Genomic DNA, 22,299 nt, shown 5'->3' with positions numbered 1-22,299 from the left:
CTTCATGATGCGCTTTTAACGGACCTCTGAGACTATCACAGTGCAGGTGCATTTATACGGAGACTTGATTACACAGGTGGATTGTATTTATCATCATTAGTCATTTAGGTCAACATTGGATCATTCAGAGATCCTCACTGAACTTTTGGAGAGAGTTTGCTGCACTGAAAGTAAAGGGGGTGAATAATTTTGCACGCCCAAGTGTCCCACTTTTTGTCGATTCTTCACAAAAAAATACAGTTTTATATCTTTATGTTTGAAGCCTGAAATGTGGCAAAAGGTCGCAAAGTTCAAGGGGGCCGAATACTTTCGCAAGGCACTGTATATTGGCCATATACCACGAAACCCCCGAGGTTCCTTATTGCTATTATAAACTGGTTGCCAGCAGAATTAGAACAGCAAAAAGTACTTTTTTGTCATACCCGTGGTATACGGTCTGATATACTTTACCACAGCTTTCAACCAATCAGCATTCAGGGCTCAAACCTCTCAGTTTATAATCCAAAATGTATAGCGGCCTTTTGCGATGTTGTTCTTAAATGACGGTATATGCCGTATGTATTCCCCAAAGGGTTAATAAATATATGAAGACATTATACTTGAATGACCATGAATGTTTCTCTGAAAGACTGCTCATCTACGTTTTGTCTCATGCTGATGCATCCATGAGCTTGACTGACTCACTGGTCCTGCAGCCTTTCCTCTCCCAGCTGCAGCCCAGCAAACCCAGACCAGCCCACCCCTCTCCTCTACCCTCTGCTCCCCAGACGTCCGCCTGTATTTTATCTCTGCGTGGCGCCATCCTCCTGGACAACAAATCCCAATGATTGATTTCTGGTTGATAGGCTCTCATTTCTAAGATTTAGTTTATTATCAGAATTTCTGAGTCCACACACCCATCACCCATCTTTCGTTTCCTCCCTTCTACTGCTCATCTCCTTTTCTCACTCTTCCCTTTCTGTCATGTTCAAGAAGACTATGTCTCAATGCAGTTTTTAGTAGATTTTCGGCGTTGACCATCTCTTTTGAATTCTCTCTCCCTTCTCTCTAACCTCACCCTCTATCTCTGTCTCTCTCTCCCTCTCTCTCTCTCTCTCCCTCTGCTATCTGCGGGCTGAAAGAGTGAAGACTGACCCTCAGTCAGGAGGAGATAGTGGGTTTAATCTCACATTCCTCCTGTGTCTCCCACTGTCACTCCGCATCCTCCTCCCACAGTTCCCCGCCAGCCAGGCCGCCAGCCCAGGGGTCAGCAGGGGTCAGGGTTACCCTCAATAGAGTAGATCCACCACTACGCAGCCCTTCATCTCTATCTCTGCTTAGCTAAGATTGCTTTCTGCTGCGTTCTCTCCCACTATAAAGAGACCAATTATTATTAATAAACTACTGGTGCTTACAATGGATGTGCAATTCATTTGGCTTTGCATGATTGTTGCCATCGTGTACTGTGTAAAGATTCAACATTGACAGTCTAAACAATTCCAAATACCCAATTTACACAGCTAACTTTTGTTTATTTTGCTGTGATTGAGTTACACTACCAACCTTACCAACCTTTCTGCTTGATTGGCCTCAGTAGGGAATATTATGTGTAGGGGATTGGACAAAGGGTTACCTGATTCAGCTACAAGATTATGTTTTTGTAACAGAAAAGAGACATTCAGTGTTAGTTTCATGGCAGTATGCCATGTGCTGTCCTGTTAGTGTGACCTCCTCCCTGTCCCTTTCCACCTCAGACCTGTCCCAGTGGTGGTGTCATGCAGCCTTCAGTGGCGTCTGGAGCCCTGGGGTTCTGCCCCTCATCACATCACATGGTGACTTGGCACCACCCGCCTCGCCTGGCAGACCTGCAGATCCATGCCAAACCTGCCTGCTGTGCTCTGCCTTCTCTGAGCAAATGTGCTTCTTATTTGATCTTGCCAGATAAGCTATCAGTTTAATACGGGCCTACCCTGTAACACAACAAGACAAGCGTTCACTTTGAACACCCACACACACTGCACACTAGTGCACTCTCACACAACAAGCATAGATCCTAGCTAATATAAGACCTGTTCTTTTTTGATCTGATTTACAGGTAACTGCCAAAATAAAGGAAACACCAACATAAAGTGTCTTAATAGGGTGTTAGGCCCCCACAGGTCAGAACAAATTCAATGCACCTTGGCATAGAACCTACATGTATCTATTGGAGTGAAACCATTTTTCTACAAGAAATGTGTGTGTTCGCTCGCGCATATGTTTGTTGCTTTGTGTGGGTGGGGATCATGAGCGGCAGTCAGTTCTAAGGAAACGGGGTGGATAGTGAGTTGATATCCATGACAGGTCTCTCTTAAAGAGATCTCACTCATTAGATTATCAATGTCACTGGGCTGTGTGTGTGTCATATGGAAATCCTGTAATTTGCATCTCTTGAGAAAGAGGCATTAAAATCTATTTAAATCTATTCTGTCTGATATGGATGTTGGACTTTGGTACACAGTGTAATAATGTTTACTGATGAGCTGACCAGGTTTCCTTAGATTTCTGGGAGTTTGTCGTTCAGTGAACATGTCCTCGTCTCATGGCAACTGAGGTGTGTATTTTCTGATTGGATCAGACTCATCTGATATAGTTCCCCTCGTTTTGATTACATCACAAATTGATCAAATCTTGGTCAAAAGAGTCTTAAGATTAGTAGGTTACACCTGATATGTAGTGATGATTTGGTGGTATCAACCAAGTTAGTATAACTTCATAATGGCAATGCTTCAACAAGGAAAAGAGCACCATGCCTTATAGTTTCACCGTAGTTTGAGTGATACTCCTCCAAACCATCTTCTGCCGAGCACACACCACTGCAGAAGTAACTCAATTTACACATCACTTTTGTTCCCTCTCTTCACCCTCCTGTCTTTCGCCGAAACGAAGCCTAGAGGCATGATCCTAGAAGGAGCGGAGTGTGGAGTTCAAAGCGTTATCACGTGCGGAACGTCTTTTCATCATGTTTTAGAAACAAGCGTTAGCACTAATCCCCCAATAATCTCTCCAGGAGAACTCAAATGATAAGGTCTGCCACCCACGGCTTGCAAACACACTTTTGGGGAGTCTCTCCCCCCTCACTGCTCTGTCGTTCCCTACGAAGGACGAGTGAAGGTGAGAACCTTCTCACTCTCTCTCATTCTCTATCTAGCAGTGTTTGTTTACCTCCTGGTAAATCTCTCCAGTTGATCTGAAATTATCAGCAGAGACTGTCTTTGGCAGCCTTCTGCACCCTGCCCTCTCAAATTAGATCTTAATTAAAACAGTCGCTCCAGAAGACCCCAAATCTGTAATTTAGCACTTGTCACCCTCTTGATCGCTCCTGAATGTCTATAATAATAAAGTGCACTAAACTAGCTTAATCTTGATGGCAGATATGTTGAGAGCACGTCCATGTATACGTTCATTGGCAACACGGACCTGAGGTTGTGCTACAGAGTTTAGAGCTCACAAGAGGACCAGAGGCCTAAATTCTTCCTCAGACACTTCCACAATGGCATCTCTCCCTCTTTCTGCCCCTGCCAGACACTGAGAAGATGTTGACTACCGAAAGGGAATGGACCAAATAGGTGGACTATGGTAGGGGCAAGTAGAGAGGCAAAAGGGAGAAAAAAAGAAATGATGGGAAAGTGCAATGGCAAAAGCCAACAAAAGGATGAAGGCAGTGCCAGAGAGGAAGGGAGATGGAATGGAAAGAGGTGGGGTTGGAGAGATGGAGTTGATGGGGAGGGGGTGCTTATTCTCATCACTCAGTCCCTGTGACTGGGCTGGTATCTGCAGCTCGCTGTCATCTGTGCCTGCTTCTGCGGGGCGGAGAGTAAAGGAGAGAGGGAAAACCTATCTCCGAGGCTCATCTCCGGCAGTTCTGGAGCCCGCTTTCCAGGAGTGCCTCATTTTCAAATCTCTTATCTTGCCTGTTTTAAGTATCGCAGTTTTATATTTTTACATGTCATTTGCATGCAGCTCATCAAACCTGGATTATTTTTTCTTGGAGGCACACTACATGACTAAAAGTATGTGGACACCTGCTCGTTGAACAGGTCATTTCAAAATCATGGGCATTAATATGGAGTTGGTCCCCCTTTGCTGCTATAACAGCAAACTCTTCTGGGAAGGCTTTCCACTAGATGTTGGAACATTGCTGCGGGGACTTGCTTCTATTCAGCCACGAGCATTAGTGAGGTCAGGCGCTGATGACCTAGTTCACAGTCGGCATTCCAATTAATCCCAAAGGTGTTCGAAGGTTGAGGTCAGGGCTCTGTGCAGGCCAGTCAAGATCTTCCACACTGATCTCGACAAACCATTTCTGTCTGAACCTCGGTTTGTGCACGGGGGCATTGTCATGCTGAAACAAGAAAAGGGCCTTCCCGAAATTGTGGCAGACATTTGGAGGCACATAATCGTTTAGAATGTAATTTGTACAGTGCATTCTGAAAATATTCAGACCCCTTTACTTTTCCCACATTTTTTCCCACATCAATCTACACACAATACCCCATAATGACAAAGCAAACAGATTTTTAGAAATGTTTGCATATTTATAAAACATGTACTGAACTATAACATTTACGTAAGTATTCAGACCATTTACTCAGTACGTTGTTGAAGCACCTTTGGCATAGATTACAGCCTCAAATCTTCTTGGATATGACACTACAAACTGGGCACAGCTGTATTTGGGGAGTTTCTCACATTCCTCTCTGCAGATCCTCTCAAGCTCTTTTTTAGGTCTCTCCAGATATGTTTGATCGAGTTCAAGTCTGGGCTCTGGCTGGGCCACTCAAGGACATTTTGCTCTGACATGCATTGTCAACTGTGGGACCTTGTATAGACAGGTGTGTGCCTTTCCAAATCATGTCCAATCAATTGAATTTACCACAGGTGGACTTCAGTCAAGTTGTAAAAACATCTTAAAGATGATCAATGGAAACAGGATGCACCTGAGCTCAATTTCAAATCTTATCGCAAAGGGTCTGAATACTTATCTAAATGAGTTATTTCTGTTTTTATTTTCAGTAAATGTGCCAATAAAATGCTTTGCTTTGTTGTTATGGGGTATTGTGTAGATTGAGGATTTTTATTTATTCAATCAATTTTAGAATAAGGCTGTAACATAACAAAATGTGGAAAAGGGCAAGGGGTCTGAATACTTCCCGAATGCGCTGTAGCATTATAATTTCCCTTCACTGGAACTAAGGGGCCCGAACCATGAAAAACAGTCCCACACCATTATTCCTCCTCTACCAAACTTTGCAGTTGGCACTATGCATTCGGCAGGTAGCGTTCTCCTAACATCCACCAAACCCAGATTTGTCCGTTGGTGAAGAGCGAATCGTCACTCCAGAGACCACGTTTTCACTGATCCAGAGTCCAATGGCGGCGAGTTTTACACCACTCCAGCTGACGCTTGGCATTGCGCATGGTGATCTTAGGCTTGTGTGCTGCTGCTTGGAAACAGGTATTGTGTTGACGTTGCTTCCAGAGGAAGTTTGGAACTCGGTAGTGAGTGTTGCAACTGGAGACAGGCGATTTTTACGAGCTTCAGTACTCGGCAGTCCCGTTCTGTGAGCGTGTGTGGCCTACCACTTCACATCTGATCCTAGACATTTCCACTTCACAATAACAGCACTCACAGTTGACTGGGGCAGCTCTAGCAGGGCAGAAATTTGATGAACTGACTTGTTGGAAAGGTGGCGTCCTATGACGGTGCCACGTTGAAAGTTACTGAGCTCTTCAGTATAGGCCATTCTGCTGCCATGTTTGTCTATGGAGATTGCATGGCTGTGTGCTCGATTGTATACACCTGTCAGCAACGGGGCTGAAGTAGCAAAATCCACTATTTTGAAGGAGTGTCTACATACTTTTGTATATATAGTGTATATGCAGATGTGTGGCTGTGCATGAGCAGACCAGTATAAGGGAATGGGTTTCAGTGTGTTTGTACAGTAAGCCCATGTATTAGTGTATTAATGTGCGTATTTATTTGTGTTAAAGAAATGTGTGTGTGTGTGTGTGTGTGTGTGTGTGTGTGTGTGTGTGTGTGTGTGTGTGTGTGTGTGTGTGTGTGTTGAGAGAGAATGTGTGTGTGAGAGGCGGATGTTGAGTAGGTTTCTGATGTTTATCTTCCTTCCTTTTCTTCTCTGTATTTTTGGAGGATTCACACAGTGACCTCTTTGTTTGGGACAGTGAGTACCCCCTTCATTCCCCTTTTGGGAAAGAAACCATTTCCTGAAGGGGAGAGATAGAGATAGAAGGGCAGACAGAGGGGTAGGAATGAGAGAGGGAGGTTGAGGAATGGGAAAGAGAGAGGGATGAGAGAGGGCATGATTAGCCATACAGTACTGTAGAGCGGGTAGGATGGGAAGATTAAGCGAAGGGGAAGAGGTAAATGGTAGGAGGGGGTGAAAGAGAGAGTGAGAGGGAAAACGAGTATGAATTAAGCCCAGGCCAGCCCCAATAGTCAGGAGGTCCATGGTGGAATTCGGTGGAAGTCAGCTGCACTGGCCAGGAAAGGAGAGACTATTCTACCTTCCTGTTCTTTTCTTCTCTGTCTGTCCAGCTGTGTCCGCTTCATAGAGTACATTCAAACACACTTGGATGATATCATTATCCAGGATGCACACATTGAAAAAGAAGTTCATTATTGACCAATCATTTCATTGTGTTTCTCATGGTTCCACAGAGAACAGGATTCTATAATTGCTTTAATCACCAGGGAATATTCAGCAAATTATGGTAGCAATGATGTGTATGCAAATTCAAATATATGTGGAGAGTTGACAGTGGTATGAAGGCTTAATCTTCTAATCTACTGGAGGATGGGGGAGGCGTTGTCTTATTTCCTCTACTTTAATTGAACCGTATATTAAGCTGAATTGATCTGAGTTGAGGTTAGACTTGGGGTTAGTTCAGGGAAAGGTTTCTCCCTTAATTTCCAACCCCCAGACAAGAGCATCTGGGGAGAATTCTATGTTCCTTTTTATACACCGCAACGACAGGGCTACAGAATGAACGAATACAGAAATGAAATCAGCCGAGCATCATTTGCATTCAAGTTTTATCGGTGTGAGAAGAGGGCGTTTTTGGGAGTGATAAGGAGAGGGCGTCGTGGGCTGCGGTGAGGTGCGTGCGCACTGAGGCTGTGTCTGTGCGTGTTTGGGAGTTGAAGGTGGCTATGATGAGGCTGTATGGTGTAGGGAGGGGGCTAGTGGTGGTTAATATCAGAATACCAAATAATTAGATTTGCTATCGTCACGGCGGCAGCAGTGCGGGGATCAGGCAGATTAAAGCCCGGCTGAGCTGATTAATATTCATGAGAGACGAGGGTCCAGAAGAGGGGGCTTAGACTGCACCTCAAAGACTCCCTCACTGAGGGACTTGAAGCGCTCTCAAAGTTCCTGGATCCTAGGGAGACCACCAGGGTGAACACAGGCAGCGCTAAGCAACATTCACTTCTCCTCTTAGTCTTTTAGTCCTCCTCTGGCTCCCCCTTCCTTGTTCTCTCCCTCCTCATTAGAAAGTATTTCAGTTAGGGATGTTGGACACTGCATTGTGGGATAGTTTACATCACTAGTGGTGGAGTGTGTGTGCGTGTGCGTGTGTGCGTGTGTGTGTGCGTGCGTGTGCGCGTGCGTGCGCGTGTGTGCGTGTGTGTGTGCGTGTGTGCGTGCGCGTGTGTGTGTGCGCGTGTGTGTGTGTGCGCGTGCGCGTGTGTGTGTGCGCGTGTGTGTGTGTGTGTGTGTGTGTGTGTGTGTGTGTGTGTGTGTGTGTGTGTGTGTGTGTGTGTGTGTGTGTGTGTTCACAGGCAGGGACTTGCCATTTGATTATATGTTTAATTTGATACTGTGATTGTTGATTATGTCCTCCAGGCTATAGGGAGATGTGATACTAGAGGCTTCTCTGCTCCTCTTAACTTAACAATCTTTGGCGGCCACAGCCTCTATTGGCTTTGTTAATTACACATCCTATCAAACTGCAATCTTGCCCCATGTCTTTTAGTTCATATTATCTCACTGTGTGTTGGTTCCAGCCGTCTTTCAAGCCCTAGTGCAGTCAGGGCCCAAAGCCAGATCAGAGCCAGCTAAACCACCATATCCACCTCATCTTCTCTCTGCTAGTCTCAGTAGAGTCTCTCAGAGAGTATTTTGCATTTGTTCAAACTGTCCAAAACTCCCAACTAATTCTGTTGTAAGGTTTTATTTTTCTGTCCTATATACAGTAGTCTTGTGTGAAATGTTCCTGTGAAATTTTCTCAAGTCGGACCACACTGGCCTTTTCTTCAGTGAATACCAAAGCATTGTGATAGATTTCTGATAAATTAGTCTGAAACAAATTAGCAGCACTTATAGCACAGACGGCTCCAGCATTGGGTTACAAACTAAAACAAAAGAAGCCATATCTCCACATCAGCGCAAGTTCTCCATGAAATACAATACGCAGCGTCTTCAGGCTAGAACAGACCGATTCAGAAATAAATCCTTCCACTGTCCTCCCTTGCTTCCCAACTCACCCCATATACCCCCAGTCCTTGTACACACGTCAGTTTAAACTCATACCTAATATTCTCTCAAAAAGTTTCAGTCCATGTGGTGCCATGTTGGAATATGTGTACCAAGGTATCCCCTGTAGCAAGCAGACTGAGTGAACTGTGGTTCCCCTGAAGCGGTGTGTCTGTCAGGGCTGTTGCTGCTGAATGACTGCTGCCACCTAGTGGAGACAGTGTTCTAGAATCTATATGTCCTCAGGCCTCCATACAGGTGTAGCACTACTATAGGCCTTGTGCACTATACTATACGGTAGTTGTGGAGCTCCACCTAATGTGACTGTGTTTATGGTTTTACTACACACTCTCATGAATGTATCATTGAACCTCACCAAGAAGACAACATTTTACTGGGACTGCTATAAGATATTTGGTTACGAACGCACTCTGCTTAACTGTGCCGTAACACACAGAGGTACGTAGATGAGTGTGTGTCTTATGCAGACACACGATAAGCCTGTGGGAGTGATTGTCAGGTGGAATGCTCTGTGAGCCTCCACTGAACAAAGACAAGATTGTGCGGAGGACGGCACAGGTGTGTGTTTCTCTCTGGCCTGCCCTGCCCTGGCTTCAGCAGCACTCACACATGTGCAGACACTGACACACATTCTTCAACACACACAGCGAGATTATGACTACCCTCCACTCACACACCTTTTGTCCCATCGTGTATTGAGAGAAGCTCCTGAGAGGGCGTCCGGGTGAATAGGAGCACTACGACGTCATCGGATCTCCTTTCTTACCTTTCCTTTTCCTCTCTCCTGGGGTCTCTCTGTTCCTTCCCTCTCTCCATGCCCTGTCTATAGCTCTTTTCAGCAAGTCTTTGTTCAGCCTGTGCCCCCTTCCTCTCCCTCTATGCTTCTGATTGCCCATGTTACAGGCCTGCCCCTTACTGCTGGAAAAGATCAGTCCCTTTATTGTAGTGTATATTCGATGTGCTTTAATTATTGAACAGTTTATTCAGAGGACATTGTCAGGATTAATTCATTGTTAAACCTCACTTTTCAGTAGGTCTTTGTCTGTATAATGTTCTGTATCAAAATCGGTTTGTCTGAAAAGACTTGGAAAAGTGTGTGAGAATCAGAGGATACGTGATGATGGCTTATGATAATTATTTGCCGCACCTCATTCTGTATTAAAAATGTGACCCTGTGTGTCCAGAGCGAGTCTGACGGTCTCTGTTTGTTTATTTGTGTATCTACAGATCTCCAGGTTGAGCCTGGTGTGTGAGGACACAGACTGCTGGCTCCGTAGAGTCCTGTTAACCTCTGATTCAACAGATACCAACTGTACCATCTACAGCCAAGGTTCTACAAACTGCCCAAACAATCAACACAGCACTCATGCAGATAATGCGCCATTTTCATTGTTACATTTTTAGTTCTGGTGCTCTTATCCTGGTTTACAATCAGGGGTCTCTTATTAGAGTGAGACCAGAACGGAGATCTTTTGACGTACTATAGATTACTATACATTCCATAGATAACATACTGTACAATACCATCTATGTTTCACTACATGCCCCTGGTGTGACGTGTGTTGTTGTGTGTGTGACTCTATCTCTTCTCCCTAGGTGAGGAGCTGTATTGTAAGGTAACCCAGGACATCTCCACAGGGGACGGTCTGCTGGCTACGCTGTCTAGACCCTCTATGGAGCAGCGGTCCCCCTCTAAGACCCAGGGTGTAGCGGTGAAGGAGGAGCCTACAGGTGTCTACCCAGCATCCCTCCACTCTGAGATACAGCTCCTCCCCCAGCAGGCTGGGATGGCAGCCATCTTGGCCACGGCAGTTGTCAACAGTGAGTTTCAGATTGCTCAGGATAATAATGTGTTCTTTTTATAAGTGTGTCTTGTGTGCTTTCGTACATGTGTCTGTGTAAGCACCCAAGCCCCCTAGTTACGGCCACTTTCACTATGATCTTTAGCTATTTTCTGGTGCTATTCAGCCCCATTCAGCAACATGGCGCTAAAAATGAAAATACTTCATGCTCCATCTAGAGTTTCCATAGGAATGTCAGCGATAACACCATCTACTGGTTTTAATGTCTATGGTGAGCACATGCATAGCACAAAGCATTGGCAGTTACTGTACTGTGTATATACTGTCAATGTGAACAACATTGAGGGACTCAATGTTGGGATCTAGATAAATGCAAGTGCAAAGGTTCACCGTGCCACATTTTCTCATTCACCCAGTACACCACAAGGTGGCAATGTAACTCCTCTGTACCGCCTGGTCTCAGAGGTAGACTGCTTTGTAATTGCCTTCACGCTTTTTCATAAAGTCCCCTATTGGCAGTGTAGTCAGCAGCGGGAGCAGGCATGGACATGCTGTGATGAGTGCATGATTAATCACTACAAATCAAGCTAAAGGGTAAAACATGATCAGCCGTATCCCGGTTCCTGCTGTAGAAGCTCTGTGCTGAGGACTGTGGGTAATTACGGACGTTATCAAAAATAGCCTGTTTAACATGAGCCCTGACACCAGATCAGTACGATTACCCCGCGCGGGCGGGCGGGCGCTCGCTCCCACAACCTCTGTGCTCTTGTTGCCTTGGAGACCCCGGAGCAATATCAAGTGTTTTTTCTCGCTCCGCAATTGAATGGATCATGTGACGCAGCTGAATGCGTGTGTGGTGATGTGTGTACACATCAATGAACATGATGTTAACATGAAAGTGTCTATGTAACGTTTTAATGTGTAAGCAGATCACATGGAATCATTTTAAAAAAATGATAATGAAGGAATGAACATGCACTGCTCATGTACTACTCTACTCATTTGATAAGTGATAACAATTGTTTGTTTGCTTGGTCCAGAGGACATCTTTCCGTGTAAGGACTGTGGGATCTGGTACCGCAGTGAGAGGAACCTCCAGGCCCACCTCATGTACTACTGTGCCAGCCGGCAGAAGCAGCAGTCCTCCTGCTCCCCTCCACAGGACAAGCCCAAGGACTCCTACCCCAATGAGCGTGTCTGCCCCTTCCCACAATGTAACAAGAGCTGCCCCAGCGCCAGCTCCCTGGAGATCCACATGCGGACACACAGTGGTGAGAACTGTATTCTCTCTAACAAAACATTACTTTAGCTCTCTCTCTCAAAGCAGATTCCCTAAGTGTGAATATTTGTGTAAGTATTGCACTTTTAATAGCCAGTTATAACAGTAGGACCTTTTCTCTCTTTTTGTATTATTAGGTTAAGCAAGTCTACTGGTGGTCATTGTGTGTTAAAAGACCTACACTGAATGTTCAAAACATGCTCTTTCCATGGCATAGACTGATCAGGTGAATCCAGGTGAAAGCTATGATCCCATCAGACTGCTAAACAGCAATCACTAACTCAGAGAGGCTGCTGTCTACATTGAGACCCACAGGCTGCTTTAATAAATGGATCACTAGTCACTTTAAATAATGCCACTTTTAAGAATGTTTACATATCTTACATTACTCATATCACATGTATATACTGTATTTTATACCATCTATTGCACCTTGCCTATGCCGCTCGGCCATTGCTCATCCATACGCTTTATCTTGGCCAGGTCGCAGATGCAAATGAGAACTTGTTCTCAACTAGCCTACCTGGTTAAATAAAGGTGAAATAAAATAAATAAAAATGTACATCTACATATTCTCATTCACCCCTTTAGATTTGTGTTTATATGGTAGTTGTTGGGGAATTGTAAGATTACTTTTTAGACATTGCTGCACTGTCGGAACTAGAAGCACAAGCATTTCGCTACACTTGCATTAACATGTGTACGTGACAAATAAAATGTTACTTGCTTTATTGATGTCACTTGTTAAATCCATTTCAGTCAGTGTAGATGAAGGGGGGGGAGACAAGTTAAAGAAGGATTTTTAAGCCTTGAGACAATTGAGACATGGATTGTGTATGTGTGCCATTCAGAGGGTGAATGGGCAAGACAAAATATTTAAGTGCCTTTGAAATGAGTATCAAATCAAATGTATTTATATAGCCCTTCGTACATCAGCTGATATCTCAAAGTGCTGTACAGAAACCCAGCCTTAACCCGAAACAGCAAGCAATGCAGGTGTAGAAGCACGGTGGCTAGGAAAAACTCCCAAGAAAGGACAAAATCTAGGAAGAAACCTAGAGAGGAACCAGGCTATGTGGAGTGGCCAGTCCTCTTCTGGCTGTGCCGGGTGGAGATTATAACAGAACATAGCCAAGATGTTCAAATGTTCATAAATGACCAGTATGGTCCAATAATAATAATTACAGGCAGAACAGTTGAAACTGGAGCAGCAGCACGGCCAGGTGGACTGGGGACAGCAAGGAGTCATCATGTCAGGTAGTCCTGAGGCATGGTCCTAGGGCTCAAGTCCTCCGAGAGAGAGAAAGAAAGAGAATTAGAGAGAGCATACTTAAATTCACACAGGACACCGACTAGGACAGGAGAAGTACTCCAGATATAACAAACTGACCCTACTGCAGCATAAATACTGGAGGCTGAGACAGGAGGGGACAGGAGACACTGTGGCCCCATCCGATGACACCCCCGGACAGGGCCAAACAGGAAGGATATAACACCACCCACTCTGCCAAAAAACAGCCGCCACACCACTAGAGGGATATCTTCAACCACCAACTTATCATCCTGAGACAAGGCTGAGTATAGCCCACAAAGATCTCCGCCATGGCACAACCCAAGGGGGGGGGCGCCAACCCAGACAGGAAGATCACATCAGTGACTCAACCCACTCAAGTGACGCACCCCTCCTAGGGACGGTATGAAAGAGCCCTAGTAAGCCAGTGACTCAGCCCCTGTAATAGGGTTAGAGGCAGAGAATCCCAGTGGAAAGAGGGGAACCGGCCAGGCAGAGACAGCAAAGGCGGTTTGTTGCTCCAGAGACTTTCCGTTCACCTTCACACTCCTGGGTCAGACTACACTCAATCATATGACCCACTGAAGAGATGAGTCTTCAGTAAAGACTTAAAGTTTGAGACCGAGTTTGCGTCTCTCACATGGTAGGCAGACCGTTCCATAAAAATTGAGCTCTATAGGAGAAAGCCCTGCCTCCAGCTGTTTGCTTAGAAATTCTAGGGACAATTAGGAGGCCTGCGTCTTGTGACCGTAGTATGGTAGTAGATGCCAGCCACACAGGTTTGACTATGTCAAGAACTGCAACGCTGCTGGGTTTTTCACGCCTAACAGTTTCCCGTGTATATCAAGATTGGTCCACCACCCAAAGGACATCCAGCCGACTTGACACAACTGTGGGAAGTATTCGAGTCAACATGGGCCAGCATCCCTGTGGAATGCTTTCGACAACTTGTAGAGCATGCCCAGACAAATTGAGGCTGTTCTGAGGGAGAAGGGGGTGCAACTCCATATTAGGAAGGTGTTCCTAATGTTTTGTACACTCAGTGTATGTTAGCGTTAGACACTTTTGTTGAGCTGTGTGTGTTGTATCCTGTGTGTCTGTAGGTGAGCGTCCCTTTGTGTGTCTGATCTGCCTGTCGGCCTTCACCACTAAAGCCAACTGTGAGCGTCACCTGAAGGTGCACACGGACACGCAAAACGGAGTGTGTCACGGCTGTGGCTTCATCTCCACCACGAGGGACATCCTCTATAGCCACCTGGTTACCAGTCACATGGTTTGTCAGCCCGGCTCGCACAGTGAAGTGTACTCCCCAGGTCCTGGCCTGCCCAAACTGCCTCTGTCCACAGGTAAATACATGAACAGACTACATGTTTTTGTTTACAATTGCAGTGAGAGGATACAGAACTGCCTCTACTTCAGAACAGCAACTATGCAGAGATTCCATGTTTCCTATGGGTATATTAATATAGGTTAACCCAGAACTAAAATATTGTGAAATTTGGTCAGATGCTTGATTAAGTTTTGGGGGAGACGTGATAGAAATTGTGATAATGTGATTTGTAAAGTCTCCACCCTCGCAAAAAAAACTCTCAGCCTCCCCCTTCCTTTTGCATTTATCATCCATGTTGACACACGAAAGCAGTGTAAGACTCACCATGGATATGTGAGGCTGTTTTCAACACTATTTTGAATTAACAGTGTCCATTTCATCACTTCGTTTTAAGCCACTGCAACAGTTGTGCTTAAAAATGCTAACAGGGAAAAGAGACGTTTTTGCATACTTGCCAACTGGCTACGGCAAAAATGTGATATATCAAGCATGGCCAGGTTCTCGTAGTCTGCAATCGAAGGAAGAACCTCGCAGCGTATTCCTGCCCCAAGTTTAAGCACCTCCCTCGCCCTGGTACACCCAAATATGGAAAACTCAAGCCCCGGAACTACTACTGCTGCTATCCGATGCTTCCCATTGTCTCTAGACAGATTCTACAGTACCCTTTATGTTTACATAGTGTCAGGGCGGCAGGTAGCCTTGACAGATTCTACAGTACCCTTTATGTTTACATAGTGTAAGGGCGGCAGGTAGCCTTGACAGATTCTACAGTACCCTTTATGTTTACATAGTGTAAGGGCGGCAGGTAGCCTTGACAGATTCTACAGTACCCTTTATGTTTACATAGTGTAAGGGCGGCAGGTAGCCTTGACAGATTCTACAGTACCCTTTATGTTTACATAGTGTAAGGGCGGGAGGTAGCCTTGACAGATTCTACAGTACCCTTTATGTTTACATAGTGTAACGGCGGGAGGTAGCCTTGACAGATTCTACAGTACCCTTTATGTTTACATAGTGTAAGGGCGGCAGGTAGCCTTGACAGATTCTACAGTACCCGTTATGTTTACATAGTGTAAGGGCGGCAGGTAGCCTTGACAGATTCTACAGTACCCTTTATGTTTACATAGTGTAAGGGCGGCAGGTAGCCTTGACAGATTCTACAGTACCCTTTATGTTTACATAGTGTAAGGGCGGCAGGTAGCCTTGACAGATTCTACAGTACCCGTTATGTTTACATAGTGTAGGTAGCCTTGACAGATTCTACAGTACCCTTTATGTTTACAGTGTAGCCTTGACAGATTCTACAGTACCCTTTATGTTTACATAGTGTAAGGGCGGCAGGTAGCCTTGACAGATTCTACAGTACCCGTTATGTTTACATAGTGTAAGGGGCAGGTAGCCTTGACAGATTCTACAGGTAGCCTTGACAGATTCTACAGTACCCTTTATGTTTACATAGTGTAAGGGCGGCAGGTAGCCTTGACAGATTCTACAGTACCCGTTATGTTTACATAGTGTAAGGGCGGCAGGTAGCCTTGACAGATTCTACAGTACCCTTTATGTTTACATAGTGTAAGGGCGGCAGGTAGCCTTGCGGTTAGAGCGTTGGTCCAGTAACCGAAAGCTCGCTGGTTTGAAGAGCCGACAAGTTGAAAAATCTGTCAATGTGCCCTTGAGCAAGACACTTAACCCTACTTTGCTCCAGGGGTGCTGTTTTAATATGGCTGAAACTGCACCTATTCAGGGTATGTGACAATATAACGTGTGTTTTTTGGAGGGTCTCTCCATGAGAGATTATGGGTATATTGATGATGATTTGGTCCTATAGGCTATGAAGCATAATCACCAGTGATCTAATGTTATGTTTAATAGTAAGAAACCAATTTATAATAGTGTGTGTCTCTGTCTCTCTGTGGCAGGTCTAAGTCCAGGAGACTCTGGTGTTGTGTTGAAATGTCAGATATGTGGCCACGTCACAGACTCTCCCGGCCAGCTCCAGCAGCATGTTCGCACACACCTGGAGGTGAGAGTTCCGGCAGAGAGGAGCCCCTCACCCCGCCAGAGCACCCCCTCCTCAGCTGACCACCCTGAGCCCCCTGCCTGCGTACCCCACCCTGACTCCTCCAGCCCTGGGGCCAATGGGAGCTCAGCCACCCCGCGAGGCTGCAGCCCACCTGACCACCTCCCCACAGACCTGAGGATCAAAGAGGAACTGCGCTCGGACTCTGAGAATGAGGGGCAGGAGGAGGAGGACCGGGAGGGGAAGTGCCATGGACACACAGGGGTAGGGTGCTCTCAGACCTCCACCTCCCCCAGGAGTCCCTTTGCTGTGGCCGTGAAGGCAGAGCCAACCAGCCCCACCCCTGGCTCCAGCCCTGCCCACCTGGGAGGAGCTGGCTCAGTGCTGCCTGGAGGAGCTGTATTCCTGCCACAGTACATGTTCAGCCCAGAGGCAGCCATCCTGCCCCAGGCCTCAGAGATCCTGGCCAAGATGTCTGAGATGGTCCACAGCCGGCTCAAGCAGGGCCAGGTGTCCCCTGGGGCAGCACCAGCCTTCTATCCCGCAGGCACTTCTGCCACTGTCCACAAGGGGGCCACCTGCTTAGAGTGTGACATCACCTTCAACAACATCAACAACTTTTACGTTCACAAGAAGCTCTACTGCTCCAGCAGGCATCAACAGGGAGACGCGGCTGGCTCAGTGAAGGAGGGGGCCTCAGGGGTCACTGTCCCCTCTGTCGGACACGGTTCATCCCCTCAGGCTGCCACAGCCTCCCACAGTGACTCAGACCCTGTTCCAGGCAGCACCGGCACAGAGGGCAAGCTGGTGGAGGTGAAAAGTGAGAACCCTGGAGTGAAGGAGGCTGTGTCCTCCTCTTCCTCTGAGGGGGAAGGTGGTGGAGGAGGACGAGACCTGGCCAGTGAGGGCAGCCAGAGCCCCAGCGGCTCAGCAGAGGACCAGGAAGAAGACCCCACCAGGACCTTCTGTCAGGCCTGCAACATTCACTTCAGTCGCCATGAGAACTACACGGTCCACAAGCGCTTCTATTGTGCCTCGCGCCACGATCCGTCCAACCAGCGGTCAAGCGCTGGCAAAGCCACCTTCCTGCCTCAGCCCATCCGCACGCGCAAGAGGAAGAAGATGTATGAGATCCACATGGCTCGGACTGAGGCCCTAGCCAACGCTGCTGCTATTGCCTTTCCCTCTGCTCCAGGGCTGGGCCCGGCTGTGAAGCAGGAGGCTGCTGCCTCATTAGGGAAGGTCCTGGAGGCCCCTGTTCCAGTCATGGCCTTGGGCCTGTGTCCAGCCACTTCCAGTAGCACCAGCCCTGATGGAGACGGTCCAATCGACCTGAGTAAGAGGCCCCGTCTGAGGGACACACCACGGGGCAGCAGCAGTATCTCTGCTCTGCCCCTCACTGACTACCATAAGTGCACCGCCTGCAGCATCAGCTTCAACAGCATTGAAAACTACCTGGCCCACAAGACCTACTACTGCCCAGCAACCACCTTGCAGGCCAACACCCTGAAGACGCTCCACAGGCTGAAGAGACCAGCCTCCACTTCCCCAGAGGGCAATGGGCTCCCCACAGAGAAGGCTCCTCAGGGGGCCTCGCCCAGCCCTCACTCCTCAGCTTTGCCAGGCTCTGAGGCTACATCTCTTCACAGCTGTCCTGCAGCCAAAGGCCCAGGCTCTCCTCCTGTGGTCTGCCCCTACTGCCCTCCCAATAGGGTGGTGACCTGTGACCTGGTGGAGCACTTCAGATCCATGCATGGCCTGGTCTTGAACCTGGAGGGCCAGCCAGCTGTCATCAGCCCCAGCCTGAGCCCCAGGGATGAGACTCCAGTTACCCCGCCCAAACAGGGCCTCCAGCCCCGCAGGGACAGCATCAACATTCGGGTCAGAATGGACACTGTATCCCCCTCCTCTCCCCTGGTGAACATTAGCCCCCTGGGTCCCCATGCTGGGGGTGGCAGCTCCCCCAAAGCAGCTCCTCCTGCTGTGTCTCCCACCAGGTCCCTCCCCCTGACTGTGTCCCCTGTGCCTGAGGTCCTGAGGGAGGTTGGGGTTATGAACCAGCAGGCTGCTGTTGCTCTGCTTCCAGACAGGGCAGCCCTCACCCTGGGTCTCCCACTCCCTGTTGCTGTCCCGGCACCTACCACACCCAAGACCCTCCTGGTCTCCCCTTTGCAGAACGGTAACATCCGCTTCTGCCGGCTGTGCAATATCAAGTTCAGCAGCCTGTCCACGTTCATAGCCCACAAAAAGTACTACTGTTCCTCCCACAGCGCTGAGCACGTCAAGTGAACATGCCTGTCTCTGCACAGTGTCCCCTCACAGCCTAGCCCCAGCTTTTCACCTGTGTCAGTGCCACCATGGCATAGCACCACGTCTGGACAGTCTGAAGTAAATGTGACTGTTACTCGCCAGGCACTGGTTAGCTGCTCGGACGCTGACGCTCCCGGTATTGTTACTATGGTAACTTATTTCTTCTTATGGGTCAAAGTTCGTATTACACTAAGAGCAGAGATACGCTACCTGCACACACATTTGTGCCCACCTTCCCTTCCCCACCACCTCAATACCAGTCCCCTAGCCCTCTCACCTCCAAGGTTCACAGAATGTTGATAATGGGACTTTTAGATCCAACATTTAATCTACTGAGCAAGCTTAATTTAACTGTTTATATCACAGTTATCTTGATTTGATTGTGATTGTTTGAAGCATTTCTTGCTCATGACGAAACTTGCTTTTCCTGAGCCATTGATGCTCATGACCTGTCATTGATTGGGGGCAACTGTTGTCCCTCAGGGCTCTCTTGTGGAGCTGACCATCTCCACCATTTTATTTCTACCTACCTGTGCATAGTGTATGATGCTTTAAAATAATGATATGCTTTTGTTTGAACACTGGCTCTTTTGTTAACTAGAAAGCATTTTAGCTGAATTACAGGAATGGGTGTCACAAGGTTATCAATTACAGATGATTTTCGTTTTTCCAAAACCACAATTGTAATTTCTCTTAATGCAAGGGAAAGCATGGGAAATATTTATCTCTGATTTCATGTCAACAGAAAACTACCTAGCGTCTGAAAATATTTGTATTTTTTATTTGTATTGTTTTCATACTTTTCGAAGGAACTGTTTCAATCTTGGTGTGTAAAGGTGTTTTTGTAAGTGTAGATATATAATATCTTTCACAGTAATCACTGGGATGACACTGAATCTTATTTTCATTATTGTCAGCATTTTTCTTTAATGCTGGTGTTTTAATTTTGGGTAGAACGAAGATGACTGGACCTGAGTATCAGGATGAAGACACTTCACTTCCTGTTCCTAGAATGCCCTTCACAACACCGCCCATCTCCCAAATTAAACCTGACCTTTAACCACAAACCTCCTACTGTACCAACATATTACATCCGCCAATCTGCAGCTGCTGATACACCACCATCTTGCTATGTGATGCTTGAATAAGACATGGGATCCATTTAAATCTATGTTGATTAATTGACACCTGTTAGTGTGTGCTTGCTCTATTGTGTTTTTCCGGTAATGAAGTAAAAGAAGAAAAAAAAATGTGAGACGGTGTAAGAGACAGGCAAGGACAGCAGATGTATTTCACAGATTGTAGAGAGACACACGGTAGATACTGTAGCTCCTAAAACTGTCATGTCTAAAACACAAACACACAGTTGAAGTCGTACATTGTTTTTCAACCACTCCACAAATTTCTTGTTAACAAACTATAGTTTTGGCAAGTTGGTTAGGACATCTAATTTGTGAATGACACAAGTAATTTTACCAACAATTGTTTACAGACAGATTATTTCACGTATACTTCACTGTATCACAATTCCAGTGGGTCAGAAGTTAACATACACTAAGTTGACTGTGCCTTTAAATAGCTTGGAAAATTCCAGAAAATGATGTCATGGCTTTAGAAGCTTCTGATAGGCTAATTGACATAATTTGAGTCAATTGAAGGTGTACCTGTGGATGTATTTCAAAGCCTAACTTCAAACTCAGTTCCTCTTTGCTTGACATACTGGGAAAATCAAAAGAAATCAGTCAAGACCTCAGACCTCCACAAGTCTGGTTCATCCTTGGGAGCAATTTGCAAACGTCTGATGAACGGTACCACGTTCATTTGTACAAACAATAGTACGCAAGTATAAACACCATGGGACCACGCAGCCATCATACTGCTCAGGAAGAAGATGTGTTCTGTCTCCTAGAGATGAACGTACTTTGCTGCGAGAAGTGCAAATCAATCCCAGAACAACAGCAAAGGACCTTGTGAAGATGCTGGAGGAAACAGGTACAAAAGTATCGCTATCCACAGTAAAACGAGTCCTATATCGACATAACCTGAAAGGCGTCTCAGCAAGGAAGAAGCCACTGCTCCAAAACCGCCAGACTACGGTTTGCAACTGCACATGGGGACAAATATCCTACATTTTGGAGCAGTAGCTGAAGAACACCATCCCAACCGTGAAGCACGGGGGTGGCAGCATCATCTTGTGGGGGTGCTTTGCTGCAGGAAGGACTTGTGCACTTCACAATATAGATGGCATCATGAGGATGGAAAACTATGTACCATAATTTCCGGACTATAAGCTGCTACTTTATTCCCACGCTTTGAACCTCGCGGTTTATACAATGACGTGGCTAAGTTATGGATTTTTCCCGCTTTCACAAGATTCATGCCGCCAAAAACTGAGCACCGTCACATAATGTGACGTAAATCGAGCGTGCTCAAACTTCCCATCATTCTGATTACGGTAATAATTTTGTCACCCTCATCATGGCAAAGACACGTTGAAGGCGATCGATCTGGCTGTTGGAAAAGGAAATAGAGCTGCTGCACGGGAGCTTGGCCTTAATGAGTCGATGATAAGACGTTGGAAAGCAGCGTGAGGAACTGACTCAGTGCAAAAAGACAACAAACCTTTCAGAGGGAAGAAAAGCAGATGGTCCAAAGTATTTGCAGCCACTCGACATCAGTGTAAATCGTGCATTTAAGGTGGCGCTCCTTGTTCAGTGGGAGGCTTGGATGACAAGTGGGGAGAAATCCTTCACTAAAACGGGCCGCATGCAAAGAGCAACTTATGGTCAAGTCTGCCAGTGGGTCCTGACAGCGTGGAGCATTGTCAAAAAATCCACTATCATCAACGGGTTTTGAAAGGCTGGACTGCTGCGTGTTGAAGGGGCAGCATGAGTTCAGCGGGGTATTTGCCTCTGGATGAAAGTGACGAGAGCGACAATGAAAACGATCCAACATCGGATGAAGCAATTCTGAGGCTATTCAACTCTGACACAGAAGGAGATGGCTTCAGTGGTTTCAGTGCACAGGAGGAGGAAGATAGTGCCCAATTACTTTCTTGATAGGCCAATGTTTAATTTTTGTTACAAGCCGTGTTTCGTTTAAAGGCTGTGTAAAGTTCATTTGTTTCAATGTACCGGTAGGCACCTGCGGCTTATAGACATGTGCGGCTTATTTATGTACAAAATACATATTTTTTTAATAATTCAGTGGGTGCGGTTTATATTCAGGTATGCTTAATAGTCCAGCAATTACGGTAGATATATATTGAAGCAACATCTCAAAACATCAGTAAGGAAGTTAAGGCTTGGTCGCAAATGGGTCTTCCAAATGGACAATGACTCCAAGCATACTTCCAAAGTTGTGGAAAAAAGGACAACAAAGTCAAGGTATTGGAGTGGCCATCACAAAGCCCTGACCTCAATCCTATCGAACATTTGTGGGCAGAACTGAACAAGTGTGTGCGAGCAAGGAGGTCTACAAACCTGACTCAGTTACAGCAGCTCTGTCAGGAGGAATGGGACAGAATTCACCCAACTTATTGTGGGAAGCTTGTGGAAGGCTCCCCAAAACGTTTGACCCAACTTAAACAATTTAAAGGCAATGATACCAAATACTAATTGAGTGTATGTAAACTTCTGACCCACTGTGAATGTGATGAAAGAAATAAAAGCTGAAATAAATAATTCTCTTTACTATTATTCTGACATTTCACATTCTTAAAATAAGTTGG

The 22,299-nt window shown here is 46.3% G+C and overlaps 1 protein-coding gene across 2 annotated transcripts in view; it reads left to right on the top strand.

The window, feature by feature from the left end:
- LOC124037698 (zinc finger protein ZFPM1-like) overlaps positions 1–20,043 on the top strand; it is a 92,620-nt gene extending 72,577 nt beyond the window's left edge. For both annotated transcript variants that reach the window (XM_046352671.1, XM_046352680.1), the window contains 5 exons: positions 9,765–9,867; positions 10,134–10,358; positions 11,380–11,610; positions 14,013–14,255; positions 16,159–20,043. In XM_046352671.1, coding sequence (XP_046208627.1) covers positions 9,765–9,867; positions 10,134–10,358; positions 11,380–11,610; positions 14,013–14,255; positions 16,159–18,548 — 3,192 coding nt within the window. In that variant the 3' untranslated portion in view covers positions 18,549–20,043. The remainder of the gene's footprint in view (positions 1–9,764; positions 9,868–10,133; positions 10,359–11,379; positions 11,611–14,012; positions 14,256–16,158) is intronic.
- Positions 20,044–22,299: the final 2,256 nt, after the last annotated feature.

The sequence above is a fragment of the Oncorhynchus gorbuscha genome, linkage group LG01 (genome assembly GCF_021184085.1).
Source record: "Oncorhynchus gorbuscha isolate QuinsamMale2020 ecotype Even-year linkage group LG01, OgorEven_v1.0, whole genome shotgun sequence".
Taxonomy (NCBI): domain Eukaryota; kingdom Metazoa; phylum Chordata; class Actinopteri; order Salmoniformes; family Salmonidae; genus Oncorhynchus; species Oncorhynchus gorbuscha.
The sequence above is the reverse complement of the archived record's forward strand: the minus strand, read 5'-3'. Positions and strand labels throughout refer to the sequence as shown.